The 15330-nt window shown below is 40.6% G+C and overlaps 1 protein-coding gene across 1 annotated transcript in view; it reads right to left on the minus strand.

Annotated features, from left to right (window-relative positions):
* The window catches only part of LOC117502832 (ryanodine receptor 3-like), a 175561-nt gene that overhangs the window by 70532 nt on the left and 89699 nt on the right, over positions 1 to 15330 (minus strand). The window contains 9 exon segments of the mRNA XM_034161947.1: positions 888 to 1031; positions 1139 to 1228; positions 5351 to 5429; positions 5608 to 5771; positions 8100 to 8240; positions 9664 to 9754; positions 10385 to 10605; positions 11311 to 11480; positions 13412 to 13532. Of these exon segments, the coding sequence (XP_034017838.1) occupies positions 888 to 1031; positions 1139 to 1228; positions 5351 to 5429; positions 5608 to 5771; positions 8100 to 8240; positions 9664 to 9754; positions 10385 to 10605; positions 11311 to 11480; positions 13412 to 13532 (1221 nt within the window).

Here is a 15330-nt window from a genome sequence, read left to right on the forward strand (position 1 = left end):
ATTCCATGACGGGCTCAACCTTCTCACCATGGATTTTCAAAAATTGGTTTGTAGGTATCAGTGTTGGAGGTCTTGAGACTTTGCTGTGTAATAACTTGGACTTTGCACTTTTTAATTCTCACCAAACAGAAAAGCGCCCATCATGGTACCTTTACACATACGAGGGTCTATGCACACACAGACGTGCTGTGCCACGTCTACAAGTACTAACAAGTACAAATCTTCCGAAACAGCCTTGGCACTACCCAAGGATTATTATATTCCTTCTCCTGGGTAATATATTAATGTCTGTGATCCCAACACGTTACGTCAGGAAAGTAAAGATTCTAAGACCGCGTTCGACTCACTTGGCTGGAGCTTAAAATTCCACAGGAGTCGATGGGAACGAGTCGCGGCAACTACGATAGAAGATGTTGTGTAATACTTGGCCTCTGCCTTGAGTTGTTGTGACTCAAACTCTGTCTTACACTCGGTGTGGGGGGGCACTTGACTGCAACAGTGTTAGTTTTTGCGTAATCCTGTTAAAAGCTGGGCTCAGGGTAACTAGCTGACTTGTCGATGGCAGAGCTGGACAATAAATTAATGAAGTCAAATCGAAGCAGTAACTCTTTAAATAAAAAAAGTTAAAAATGTGGCTTTAACACGTTTGTAGTACTTCTTGATGCAAAATCTTTATTCAAAACCCTTCAGTGAAGGGAGTGCTGGCTACTGGTGGATGTTGGTTCTTGCTTGGTTAGTGTTTTTGGTGAAACGATCTTTCCAGGGGTGCAGTCTGTTTTTAACAGCTGTGGGGGAACTCACTGGTTAGAAGGTTGTGACTTAGTCAACATGAGTCACAATTAGTCATCCCAACCGTATCGTAAAAACGGGTCAAGTTCTCCTGCTACCTGAGAGTCTGCGGGCTTCTGCTGTTTTTCACTCTCTCGTTGCTGGAACATGGCTTCTCCCTCCTTGGTCCTCTCGATGTTCCAGCCCATAGCCAGCATGCTCTTCAGTGACTCCCTCACTGGCCACCGGTATGTTTCTCTCTCCTACACATTCAACAGAGTAACATTTTGCTTCAGCTGTGACTCCTGCCCGTCCCCACCACCCGCGACGCTTCAACAGTGGAACAAATCGGCGTTCAGCGCACACGCACCTTCTCACTCAGAGCTTTGTAAGGCTTGAGCAGTGGGTGAGTTTTCACCTGTTCATCCACACAGTCTCCTTGTTTCCAGCCCGCTGACACCTGCAACAGTCGACCACAGCGACACAACGTGATCTCAGAAGCTTTACATGGTTTTAAGCTCAAAGTGAAACATCTCAATGACTTTGATGGCAACATTTGGCTGTTGCTTCATGGCAGAAAGAGAGAAAGTCTCTTAAAGAGAGGAGACTGTCTCTCTATTTTAACATTGACTTCATATGTTTCATTTGCACTGCAAAAACACAAAACTTTACCAAATACATTCATCTAATTTCTACTCAAGGTATCACGTTACACTTATTGTCAGACAAAATCACTAAAGCCCCCGTCACACATAGCAAGAACGTGCAGGAACCAGGCCAACAAGGCAAATATTACCATCATAGGACACAGTTGGCAGGAAAAGAGGCATGGTCAGCAGTCAGTGGTGGGCACACATAACCAAAAAATTAACTTCGATAACAGATAATAAGATAACTGAAAAGTTATCTTTGATAAAGATAAACTGATAAACCACCCAAAAATGTATCGGAAGTTACAGATAATCAATAACCGATAAATTCCGGTGTCGTCTATGGGACATTTGCAGTTACTAAAGAGCTGAAATTGATTTTTAACACGATCGCTTTTGAAAGCATCAAAAGCGGTAAAAGACCTAAAGAATAAGCAAGAATGTTTGACCATGCTGCCCCCTGCAGGAAGCAGCACAGACAAATCCTGAAAACACCCACAAAAATCAACTTTACTAATCATAATCATTTTTCTTTCAACATTCTGCCCCTGCTGGAAGCTCTTGTTTACAACAGCGCTCCCACCACAGACACACCGAGAGCAGCCATAAGACCAGCTCCCTATCAATTTCAACACTCCGGTCAGGCGGAGGTCTTGAAAAATAAAGTCATACTAACTTAGGGTTTTTTGAAAATACTGATAGAATAACTCCATTAATGTCAATTCTGTCATTTGTACTAAGTTAAAATATAACATATATCTTTTAATGTTGAATAAGGCACTAATTCTGAGGTTTTGTAACAAACACAGACCGCAAAGCATTCTGGGTAAAAGTGCTAAACAGTGATTGGTTCAGTAATCCATTATGTAAACCAACACGTTAATGTGACATGTTGGTTTAAAGATAAATGTGCTTTTGTAAAATATTCCATTTTTATTTGTAAAAACAGGCATTTTTACAGAGCCCTGGAAGTGTCATTGCAATTGCATGTTTTAAAACTTTTATGATGTTGTAAAACATGCACTCAATATTAGTAAGTAAGTAAGTAAGTAAATTTATTTATATAGTGCCTTTCACAGACATAAGGCCATGTACACACGTTGTCGGGTATTTGTAAAACCGAATATCTTACCCTTTCAGTTTGGGGAAAAAACTTCATCCACACTATGTCGTTTAAAAAAAAAAAATCCATCCACATCGAACCGTATAAATGTGTTGTAATTAGTCTGCCAAACCTTTGGGTGGCGGTACTGATTAAAATTCTATCCAATCAGGAGCCTTATTCTCTTGTCGTCACTTCCACAAAAACTAAAAACATGGCGCCAACCTCGTTCGTGTGGGCCGATAAGGAGTCGGAATTACTTCTAACCGTAGTTTTAGAATACAAAGTTAACAAATATATGCACACAAAAAGCACCTGGACAATGGACAATACCAACACTTTGAGAGCAGCCATGTACCCAGACGTTTAATACTGCCATGAACACTCCTGGCCAGTAGATGGCAGTAGCGGCCTTGAAAAAATGTCAAACAAAATTCCAGATAATCCGTGTCTGCTACATTTAAGATGCGTGGAATTTAACAAACGCAAATACACTAACGTCTATAAACCCAGAGAATATATTCACGAGAGTTTTAGGCACTAGAGTTTAATGCTGTTATCTGTGGACCCTGAACAGAGTGTCTGAAATGCATTTGTCCTGTTGTGAACGTCTGAGATTACCTTATGCTACCCATAATGCATTGCTGCCTGGCACAGCATGTGCTCACAAAACCTTAAAAATTAGCACATTACTTTAAAAATAAAACATATATCTGATATTTTCACTTTATAAACTTCAGACATGACAATAATTTTAAATAACTTGTCTAAAATGAGTGGTTAAAATTTGAACCATAAGTTAAACATGTATGCCTCTGGATGACTTGGTAACATTGCGATTATATTAGTATGGTGTTAAAGGAAATGACTTTTTTTTGGTCACCAGTTCTCCTTTGCTTACAGATGATAGAGTGGTTTCTGTTTGCAGAGGGTAGAACAACATGCCTATTAGGAAACTTTTAACAGGTAGGTCTCAACAGCTTTAACAACAGTAGTGTGCTTCAATTGAGAGAATAGCGACATGACAAGTCGGAAAAAACTGGTCACGTGACTCGTGGTGCCATCTTGGGTTCAAAATAGCATTTGCTGTTAATCTGTCTGCATGTAAATCCATCTTTTTTATTTATTTATTCACTGAAAATGTGTGAAATTTGTGCATTTGGAGGCACAAATAGACACAACAAGGACTTCAAGATGTACAGATTCCCTTCAGATCCAAACGGAAGAAAATGTTTGGAAAAATAAGTCAGCCGTGTGGGATGGAAACCGAACTGTAAATTGTATAAACAAGATATTCGCAGTCACTGGACAAAAAAAAGCCCCAAACTTTTTGTATTGTTTTCCATGTAATAAACACCGTATATAACTCTATCTCTAAGGACCATTATGGAATTATGGGGTAAAAACAGCAAAAATGGTGAAACAGGTCAATTTCTGTTTCTACAGGGGTCAAAAATGAATTTGTACCAATTTTGCTAAAAGGTGTTGAAAAATATTAGACAGTTTTGATTGATTGGTCTCCAAAGACAAGGTCAACATCCACATGATGTACGTTACGGCGTAAAGTGATAACTAAGCCTAACTATTCCTTTTTAAAATCCTTTTAGCGCAACCAATGATTTGCATCACTTTTTAACTTCTCACCATTTCTGGTGTTTTCACCCCATAATTCTAATTTTCAGTCCAAACTATACCTTTTTGCAATCCTTATAATCAGACAAATATTGTGGTATATTATCAATATGATTGGAGCATTTTAAAATGTTGACCCCTGTGTTAATTCTTCATTGACCCCTACCTGGCTACAGCTGCCACCCTGGGACGGCCACCGTACATTTTTGTGTAGTTTATGGTATACTGAGGCTGGACTGTAAGTGTTATTTAATGAACTCAGATGGGACTGAAAACCTGCTTGGACCTCAAATAACATGGACTTGGACTGAGTCACACTTCTCAAATTCTTATTGGTTCAATTAAACTAAAAATGATGTTCAGTTAATTTAAAGTTCAGCAGCATTGCATCTTATCCAAAAACTGATTATATTATACAGTGTGAACACAAAAACACTCCTTGGTATCCAATATTTATAATATCAAAGGTTACATGATTAATTTTACAATTCTGAAGAAGCAGGAAATTAGAGGTCATCCATGTCTTTATGTCTGTAATACCGGCATCACTGAAAGCAGCCAAAGATAACGATACGTCTTTGGGATGGTTATGAGTAATTTTTTCTCTAATAGTTAAAATTTTGTTAGCAAAGAAAGTCATGAAGTCATTACTAATTAAAGTTAATGGAATACTCAGCTCAATAGAGCTCTGACTCTTTGTCAGCCTGGCTACAGTGCTGAAAAGAAACCTGGGGTTGTTCTTATTTTCTTCAATTAGTGATGAGTAGAAAGATGTCCTAGCTTTACGGAGGGCTTTTTTATAGAGCAACAGACTCTTTTTCCAGGCTAAGTGAAGATCTTCTAAATTAGTGAGACGCCATTTCCTCTCCAACTTACGGGTTATCTGCTTTAAGCTACGAGTTTGTGAGTTATACCACGGAGTCAGGCACTTCTGATTTAAAGCTCTCTTTTTTAGAGGAGCTACAGCATCCAAAGTTGTCTTCAATGAGGATGTAAAACTATTGACGAGATACTCTATCTCACTTACAGAGTTTAGGTAGCTACTCTGCACTGTGTTGGTATATGGCATTAGAGAACATAAAGAAGGAATCATATCCTTAAACCTAGTTACAGCGCTTTCTGAAAGACTTCAGATGACTGCCGCGTGTACAGAAGACGTCCTAAATTAACTGAGTGGCGCTGACGGCAACGTACTGACCTTCTCGGTCGACCACTTCTCATGGGAATGCTCTGCATATTTGTTGGCAATGTACTCAAGTTTTTCAGGAAGGGAGATACTGAAAACAGAATGCATTTTAAGAAGATTCATTTCAGTCCATCGAGGAGATAAAATCTTTGCACAGATGTGATGACTGAATTAATTCAGCACATGCAATATTTATGCTTATTTTCTACAATGTGCCTTCTAGAGTAATTTATTCCACAGGTATGTGATCAGGTCTTAGGAGCGCTCACTTGGCAGTGCTGATTGGTTTGGGATCAAAGTTGCCCTGCGCATCCACTGAAGCCTGTTTCTCCACCGCGGCTCCGAGGCTGGTGTCCACAAAGTCTGGAGGCAGGGCTCCGGCGATGGCACATAGACACGACTTGGCCATTTTGAAAAGTTCAGCATCGTATTTCTGCAGAAGAAATGCACAACAGAGGAGAAACTGGTGACAAAACGCTTTTCTGTCGTCGTCTCTGCTGAGCTGTGAGACGGTCAGGCTGAGGAAAATGAAAGGGCAAGAAAAAAAACAAAAAGTCTGAGCGTCGGCCTGTCAGACTGATAAATGATTCATCAGTCTCGCTTTGCCTCAGCTGTAACACCATCAGCACTTCACCGCCTCAGACGACCTCAAAAGAACCACAATTAAGACGTCAAAGTCCCAAAAGTTAACACAATAACTGTTAACAGCCAGTGTGGGAAATGTTTAGAAATACAATCGACATGTGGAGGAAAAAAACAACCTTTTGGCTATTCAGCAAAAAATTAAAAGAAAAACTAGAAGCACTCAGAGAGTGCAAACCTCCGCCAAGGCCATGGGGTCACTGACGCCATAACATCTACACGCCATGGAATCATTGAACCTAAAAAAGTCTAACAATGTTTGCTCAGTAGTAAAAAAAGGTTTCATCTGCTGTGACTGGATAGCATGTATCCTTAGCATCACAGTTTATTGCAACTTGCACCTTTCCCAGAAGCTACTGTCATCTGAGCACTGATATTGATATTGCATGTGCTTATAGACAAAAACAAATAAGAGACAAAATTCAATTTATTATTCAACTAAACTGCAAATATATGAATTTTTTAACATTTATGAAACACTTCTCTAAACAAAGCCATAGGGTCACTGACCCTAAAGAGATTCCCTCCTTGGCACAGTGATCTATTTCTTTTTGTCTCTTTCTCTAAAATTGTATATAATAATCATTAGATTATTAATATATAAACAAAAATAAATTTAAGAAATATTACAATTTGAAAACAAATGCACCCGAACGTGATGACAGCTGCAACTGCTTAATGCTAACTTTTAACATTGAAAATGCCATAGACATGCTAACATGTGAGCATCGGGATCCGGATCGTGATCCGGATCACCACTAAAATTTAATCACTTGTTCCTCTTGTCATTTCCAACCACTCCACAAAATTTCTATAAACAAAAATAAATTTAAGAAATATTACAATTTGAAAACAAATGCACCCAAACGTGATGACAGCTGCAACTGCTTAATGCTAACTTTTAACATTGAAAATGCCATAGACATGCTAACGCATTAGCATCGGGATCCGGATCGTGATCCGGATCACCACTAAAATTTAATCACTTGTTCCCCTTGTCATTTCCAACCACTCCACAAAATTTCATCAAAATCCGTTCAAAACGTTTTGAGTTATCCTGCTGACAGACAGACAGACAGACAAACAAACAAATGCGACCGAAAACATAACCTCCTTGGCAGAGGTAAAAATAAATCACCCTGAGACAGAGAAGAACCGATAGGGATCGTGTGACTCGATAGCATACAACCTAAAAGGAAGAACGCAAACCCATGTAGTCCATGTCCAACGGGCACAGGCCGGTTTCTGGATTGAAGGCATGCTGCAAATTGAGAAAGTCACAGTTTGAAGAAGACGTAAGTCCTGATGCCCACTGGTACAGATATAGTGGAGTCAGAGCGCTGATAGATATGACGACACAGCAGCTCAGTCATCCTGACACCTACTGGTCAAATAAGTTGTAGGACAATACTAGAATATTAAAACTCATTTTCCTTTTGGATTTCTCCAGCAAATAATATTTTATACATCTCTATTTCAACAAACTGTGGTAGCTTTTTACTTTCTTGATGCTTTGTGTCCACTTCCCTGTCCCTCTTTTGCCGGTGCATATCGTGAGCACAAAGGTGGACGCAGTGCTCAAAAGGTTTGGGATCATCAGTGTTGCTGTCCTCTCATAAAATCAACCAATCAGAAAGGCACCAGTTACTGCCTTTAAAATGGAGTGCACCAGTCACACAACGCTACTGTATCGAGAAGGCAGACGCAAATGCAAGGACTTGTAGCAAATTAACGGGTTAATACCAACTGGTCAGAGTGCGCCAGGAGACCATGACCACCAGAGAGCGTTAGTGTTCAAGAAAGAGAACATCACTCCTAAAAAATATACAAGTTTTTATTTTCACATTCCCCCCTCCATAGTGGCCAAACTGTACTGCAATACTGACACACCGCTGTATGTGACAAGTGATGATATGTGCAGGCAAACAGAGTGTACGTGCACTGTGAACCCGTTCATGTAAGGTGCATCTGAGTGCTGCACTCTTTAAATGAACACACAGCACTCAACCTTAGACCAAGTCTTTGGACCACAGGTGTAAAAAATGGGGGTAAGTACACAGCAGGTGAAACAACATGGTGTGCCTTGGTGGAAGACAGAGGTTATAGTTTCTCCACATACCTTCTGAGAGAGTGAATCAAAGATTCCCCAGAACAGCTTCTTGGTGAGCAGGAGCTCCTCCTCGGAGGCAGTGCCAAAGCTGCCCATACCAGACTGCATGCAGTAGTACTTCCAGTTCTGCTCGTAGTGGTTGATCAATAGCTAGAACCCAGAGACACAAACAAAATGCTGCACGTCACTGAAAAGGAAAAGTCAGATCAAAACAAGTCCAAGTTCTACATCTCATAAGACAAAATGTGCAAAACCACATTAAAAGGAAAAAATACATAAACAGGGCAAATGATCTGCAATTATTTAGTGCCTATATTAAGTATTCGCCCCTTGAAGCTTTTCTGTTTTTTTTAATTGTTTCATGACTTCAAATCAGAAATTAGAAAACTCAGAATTCTTTAGACCAAAATTTAAGAAAAAATACAAAGTTTAAGCCGACAACATCAAACTAATTTTCCGTGAGCTCACAAAATGATATCGATGTAAACTCTGCCTCTGCCCACCACAACAGAAGCTTCAAAATGACATGATGAAGGGTTGGGGTTAGGAGTTAGAGAGTGACGAGTTTAAGAAAAATATTGCATCAACATTACAGGAATTCCAGCTGAGTTTGGACAAAGTTCCTCCACTGTCAGAGGCCAAAGTAACTGGACAAACAAAACTTATTAGGATTATTATTAATATTTGAATGAAAATCCTTTGCAGTCAACACCTTAAGTCTGGAACCCAGGCACAGAACCAAATGCTGCGTTTTCTCACTCGACATGCTTTTCCAGACCTTCACTGTTGCTGCTTGTTTATGCATCTTTCTGGCCTCAGTTTTGTCTTCAATAATGGAAAGCATGCTCTGTATTGTAGGAGAGGGCCACAGTGTGATACAAAGGGCCAGGTGGTTTTAATGATGAGCTCCTCCCCTCAATGGTTTCCCCTCACCCTGACTCCATTGGGTTGGGGTCAGGTGAATGACTTAGCCATTGAAGAATAACTCATTTCTTTGCCTTGTGAAGCTCTTGGGTTACTTTACTTTGGGGTATTACCCATCTGTACTGTTAGTTTGACAGCATTTGGCTGAATCTGAGCAGACAGTTCAGCCTAATACACTTCAGAAATCATTATGTTACTTCCATCAGCAGTTGCATCATCAACTGGAGCTCCAAGAGCCCTGTGGGTTACCAGCTCAATTAAAGCCCACGGTAAAATGGCTTTTTTCTGGATAAAAATGGCCTCCACTTCCAAACAAACGAATCTATGACTATCATTTTTTTTTATGTGAAATACATCAATAACCCATATTATGCCCTTGACAAATTAGAAAAAAGTTAGACAGTTTTAGAGACATTGCAATAAATGGACGACACCGATGACTACGACGGACGCTGCGCCATGACACAAGGTTAGCGTGCGATAGGCTTCTCGTCAAATCCATTGTGATAGTGTACAGAGGCAACATTACAAACCTTTTGCTTGCATATAAATAATACAACCTCTGCAGAGTTCTTCCATTTCACAGCAGTAAGTCTTTCATCTCATAAGTTCAAGTTATAAGACAAAACAAATAAACGCCACGTCTCACCTGGAGAGCGATCTTGCAATATTCACTGAGCATCGGAACATCGAACACCAGCCGTCGGAGCAACTGTTGCATCATGGAAGGACGCAGGTGCCTGTTAAACACGACAAGAATTACAAAAAAAATAAAATACATATATGAAGGCAGTCGTCCCACTAAAACCCATTATAATAAATTAATATGTAATCAAGGTTAATGTCAGCTATTTAAAATAGTGATTCTGGTGTAGATCAGACAGCTTAAACATCAGAATATAAATGTAAAAGCACAAACAACAATGTGCAAAAGTTTAAGGCACAAGAAGGATTTCAATTAAAATGCAAAACACGATGTTTTTCCTCCATCACTGGGCCAACAGTAAATTAAATAATAATTATTATCATTAATATCTTACAAATGTTACATGCATATCAGGAAAAACACAGACCACCAGCAATAAATAGTCAATAGCAAAATTATTTTTTAAAAAAGTTTAAAAAAGCAAAAATTTGTCAAACATTTTACACATATTTATTTATAAATGTTAGAAAATAAAGAGCTTTTTTTTCGAATTTTTAAAAGCTTTAGGCACAGTGCCAGTGTATTGTAGTTTTCATTGTAAAGCACTGAGGGAAATGTGTCAAAAAACCAGCTGAACCAGATAAAGTTGGACCTGATGTGACCCTGGATGTGACAGGCTGTGATTTCGTGTCGTGCCAGTGGCAGTATGATGCCGTCTCCTTACTTGCAGATGGCCAGCAGACACTCCTCAATGGCGTCTCTTTGGGCCTTGGTGAGCGAGCGGCCTTTGGACAACCTGTAGATGGTCTGAAGTGTGGAATCGATCAGCTGTGCATAATGCTCGGTGCTGGCGAACAGGGCGGCGCAGCGGGTCAGCAGAGGCAGCACCGCTGAGCCGATGTACCTGTTCATGGCCAACGCCGTCTCTGTGGTACTCAGCACCTCCTGTGGGACAGATGACAATCCAGTCAGTTGAAGCACACGCCGTAATGCAAACCCAAACACTAGATCAGACGAAGAATTAAAGTTTGTGGCGGATCCCCCTCAATGTCTTTTCCGCTAATAATTCTACAGCAGAGCAGGTGAGCGCTGGAACAACTACAGAGTAAATTTCACCTTAATGCGACGCCAGGATTTTGCAACCTGGGTTTGATTTTTATTTTTAGATGTTTTGTGGGTTCATGTTTTCACTTTCCAGTATTGAGTTAAAAGGCTAAGGTAAGCAGCTAACTGAATAATTAGTCATTTTAAAAACATGCACACATTTACCCCGCAACCATCCTCTCTAAGCTACCGGACACGTCTCATGACATTTTTCAGGTTGCTTTGGTAGCTTATTGGTTGAAGTCCGGTTTGGTTAAAAAGACTAAAAATTCAATCAGTTCATTTTCAAAAATTGGGAAATGTGGTGTTTTACAAATAAAAATTTTTCACAAACAAAGTTAAAAATGTTGATTCTACTCTGGAAAATCATGCAGCACCATTGCCTGGTTAATGGGGAGTGGCCAAAGGATGTTTGAGGCTTTTCTAGTTCCACATGGTTCTATAAAGGTCAGTAACCGGGACGTCTTTAACACAGCTTTGTAGTCTAGAGAACCAGTCAGTCAACTGTGAGCTGGTAATGTGTTTGCTGAACATCTGATCACTCACTGTGTCCAGAGACGCAGAGGATCGGAGGTCAGGCAGGAAGCCAACCTCCAGAAGCTGGAGCAGAAAGCTCTGGTGCTCAATGCCGTAGACTCTGTCCAAGAAGAGTACCATGGGAGCCTTGTGGTCCGGACAGAAACAAGCGGACATGTCCGGTTCCGTCACTGTGCCGTCTGCACAGGAAACACGTAGGAAACACAATTAAAGACAAAAAAAGTGTCATGTTATTACGGTAAATAAACCCTCACAGAAGGATTTTAGTGAGAACATACAACACACCGTTAAAGTAGATGAAGAAAAACACAGTATTTAAGGACATTGGGTCAAACTGGACCTGCTCCAGACCTCGAATCGAATGATAAAACCCATCAAACACCAAACAGAACTGGATATACAGTAATAAGGTTATAATAAGGACCAATAAGGTTCCTCCAGGAACCATCTATGTTTCCAAGTGTGTATTTAGCAACAACAGATGACCACTGTGTGGTAACTATCAAAAGACACAGTTGTGGTCAGACGTTTACATACATCCACGTGCACGGGTGTCATGGCAGTGTTGGTTTCTGAAAATTGTTCTTTTTCTGGGACATGACGACTACACAACACAAACACAAGTGCGCACGTTTTAATTTATGTTGGATATTCTGAAATCAACACAGCATCAAAATGATAAAGACTTTCAGTTGTGTTCAGTTGTGTTGAACGTTCCAAAAAAGTTCTTTTAACTTGCCAATGTGTCTTGAGTCTTGTCACTCATCATGACTGACTACTGCTGGTCACTTATGTAAACATAAAAAGCTTATACCTCCTGGGTGTCTGGGTGGCTTCCCTCAGGAGTCTCCTTCTTGCATGGGTCCGAATCTTGCTCGGGTCTGAATCTTGCTCATACTAGCTGTCTGTGTCCTTGGACAAGACGCTTAATCTGCATTGTCTCAGTCCACTCAGCTGTAAATAGGGACTGGCCTCGACTGGGGAAGTAACCTGCGTTGGACTGGTGTCCCGTCCAGGGGGAGTCTCATCCGCTTCATGCTATGGAATCCGGAGATGAACACCGGCACCACTGAGTCTCATTGTCTATATAGAGGCCTTGCACATGACGTCACAGGTCACGTGCAGGGCAGTACCACCCACAGCTGCAGGTCAAGTTTAGCCAGTCACAACAGACTTGGCTGTGGAAACAAGCCATCTCAACTCATCTTTCCTCTGTTTTTCACAGAGGAAGTTACAGCTAACTGCTAGCCGCTAGTTTTTAGTATTGACTCGGCACACTGTTGGCAACTGATAAAGCAGTTTCGACTTCTAGTGCCCCAGAGAGGCTTCTGAGTAAATTCAATGTGAAGCGATCACAAACCCAAAACAACAAGCCAGCGCTCATGTCTTTAAACACCGTTGGCTGCTGCGAAGACGTCTCACTTACCTTTGATGGTGGCAGTGTAGATCAAACGCAAGGCACTTTCACTCATAGTTTCATTTATAAACAGACTAATTCTGGACAGTTTATCAACACATTAACAGCATCTCTGCCATTTTTACATAGTGAAAATATCGCACTTTTAAAGTAATGCGCTAATTCTGAAGGTTTGAGCTTTAAATTGACACAAGCGCCAACCCCTCCGTCAAACCGCTGAGAACACTGCCATCTACTGGATGGGAGTGTGAAAAGTGGCCAACATACTGAGTCACACTTCACAAACAGAATTTTCAGTTTTGCAAATGGCTGATGCCAGCAAAACTTAAGGCATATTCAGTAACTCAGAAATATTCATGTATTCACGTACATCGCTGGCTGTAAAAGTGATGATTTATACTAAAGGAATTTGCATATGTAGCTTGTCCAATTACTTATGGGCTCTGAAAATGGAGAGACTATGTCTAAAAATTACCATAATTCCTACAAAGTGAATGCAACATTTTTTTAAACTCCTTTAATTTAAGCTAAAAGGTGACAATACGACATCTTGCTTCATTTTGAATCCATTGTGTTGTGTGCAGAGGCAAAATTACAAAAAGGTCACAGTCCAAATACTTATGGACCTGACTGCACATGACGCAGAGGCTTTTTAATCCATTACCATCTGCATGCATGAACTGAACACTGTACCTTTATTAACCACTGGCATTTTCAGGGGGATGCTGATGACGCCCACAAGGTCCGACGTGGGAACCAGCGAGCGCAGGATGGCTCGGATACGCAGCGCCTCACCTTTACCTGCACTGATGAGCTGGAAGACACAAAGAAAACATCTATTCAGCATTTAAAAATAAAGCATTCCGGCTGTCAGAGGAGAGGAAAACAGGATAACTGGAGTAATGTCTGCACTTCGGTTTGAAGTTTGCTATTTAAGATTCCAGTCACAGCTGGAAGCCTGGACCACCTTCACTGTTTTCAAAGGTGTCTTGGTGGCTTCCCGCTCCAGGTGTCTAACTTCAATTCACCACATTGTGAATTCTTAAAGCCCAACTGATCTGAACTCCAACAGAAACCCACAAATATTCATTTTACAACAATATAAAAGTGATACAAGTACTAAAGCTTGACATTTGAGAGGCTCAATCAGAGTTGGACATTTTTTCCACTCAATAAATAATTTACAGCTCGCTACCTGCCCTTTCTTTAGCCTTTGCCACTTCTCTACTCACCTGAAACCACATCTCCTTGTACTCCTTTCTTTCATCATCTCTAAAACTATCCCCAATTCTTTTTTTACCAACCACTTTCACCTTTTACTTTACTGAAAATCTTCATTCCACCACTACGTCTCCTCGTTTCCTTTGTCTGTCCAAATGCCACACCAAGCACCTTCCTCGCCGTCTCCCTCACCACATCTGAAGTAGTTGTCCAGCTGTCCAGAACCATCTCCATGAATTTGACATCACCACTCCCTCATGCTTGAGCACACACACACTACCACCTCATCTAGCTCACAAATCTTTCTCTTCCATCTCACAACCTGCCTTTGGGGCATATGCACTGATGACATTCATCATCACCCCTTCAATTGGTCAGACACTCACTTAACCTCCAACACACTCTTAACATACTCCTCCACTTCTCCTTTCATACACACTGTGATGCAACAGTTTGAACCCACCTCTGATGTTCCTGGTCTTACTTTCCCTTCCACATGGTCTCTTGAACACACAGTATGTCTACCTGTCTCCTCTCCGTGATGATATCATCCAGTGTTCTCTCTTTACCTATCATAACATTCCCAAATCACTCCCACACTTTAAACTTTCCTTTTCTCCTGCTGCCTTCAGACATGTTCTCAGCCTCTTCTTGTTCTTTGTCCAACAGTAGCTCAGTTTCTGCTGGCACCCTGTCTGACACCAGCACTGTCACATTTGATTTCTTGATCTTAATGGTTGGCTTGGTGAAATTTTAACCACTTGCTCTTCCTGATGAAACCTCACTCATTTATCCAGGCTTGGGGCTGTCTGTCTCAACACATTGGCTTTGTTCCACCCAATGTAGCTGAAGCTAGATAAAATTTTGGGTGTACACCCTTTTAGTTTCTACCTTCCCCATTTACCTGGGCTTGGGACCGGCACTCAGAATCCATACCTCCAACAACCCACCAAACTTCCAACATTGCAGCAAGTGATAGAGACGTGCAGTTACCACTTAAAACTTGTCAATGAAAGTGTGTTTTTGAGTACTACTTGTAGAAATCAAGTAGCAAAAATAATCTGAAATAGTTACAAAATGCTACTTTTGTCTCAGTGTTGAATATAACGATGTGGGTTTATTTAAAGAGGTAACTAGCAGCTTCTTATGCCCGTGAATCTGGGTGTTATTTCTGGAACATACAGTAAATGAATGTCTGAAGTCACCAGTAATACTAAACAAAAAGACTAGTCAGGGTATATACAGTAAAAGGCAGAAGTGAAGAAAAAAAAAATTCAAGGGGTTTTAGTATCAAAATATTTCTACTGGTGGTGTTAATCATTCCCCAAATGGGCAATGTCAACTTTTGACTGCATTTTATCACACCCTGCTCTGTCATAGTAGTTGCTTGG

The sequence above is a fragment of the Thalassophryne amazonica genome, chromosome 21 (genome assembly GCF_902500255.1).
Source record: "Thalassophryne amazonica chromosome 21, fThaAma1.1, whole genome shotgun sequence".
In the NCBI taxonomy this organism is placed as follows: domain Eukaryota; kingdom Metazoa; phylum Chordata; class Actinopteri; order Batrachoidiformes; family Batrachoididae; genus Thalassophryne; species Thalassophryne amazonica.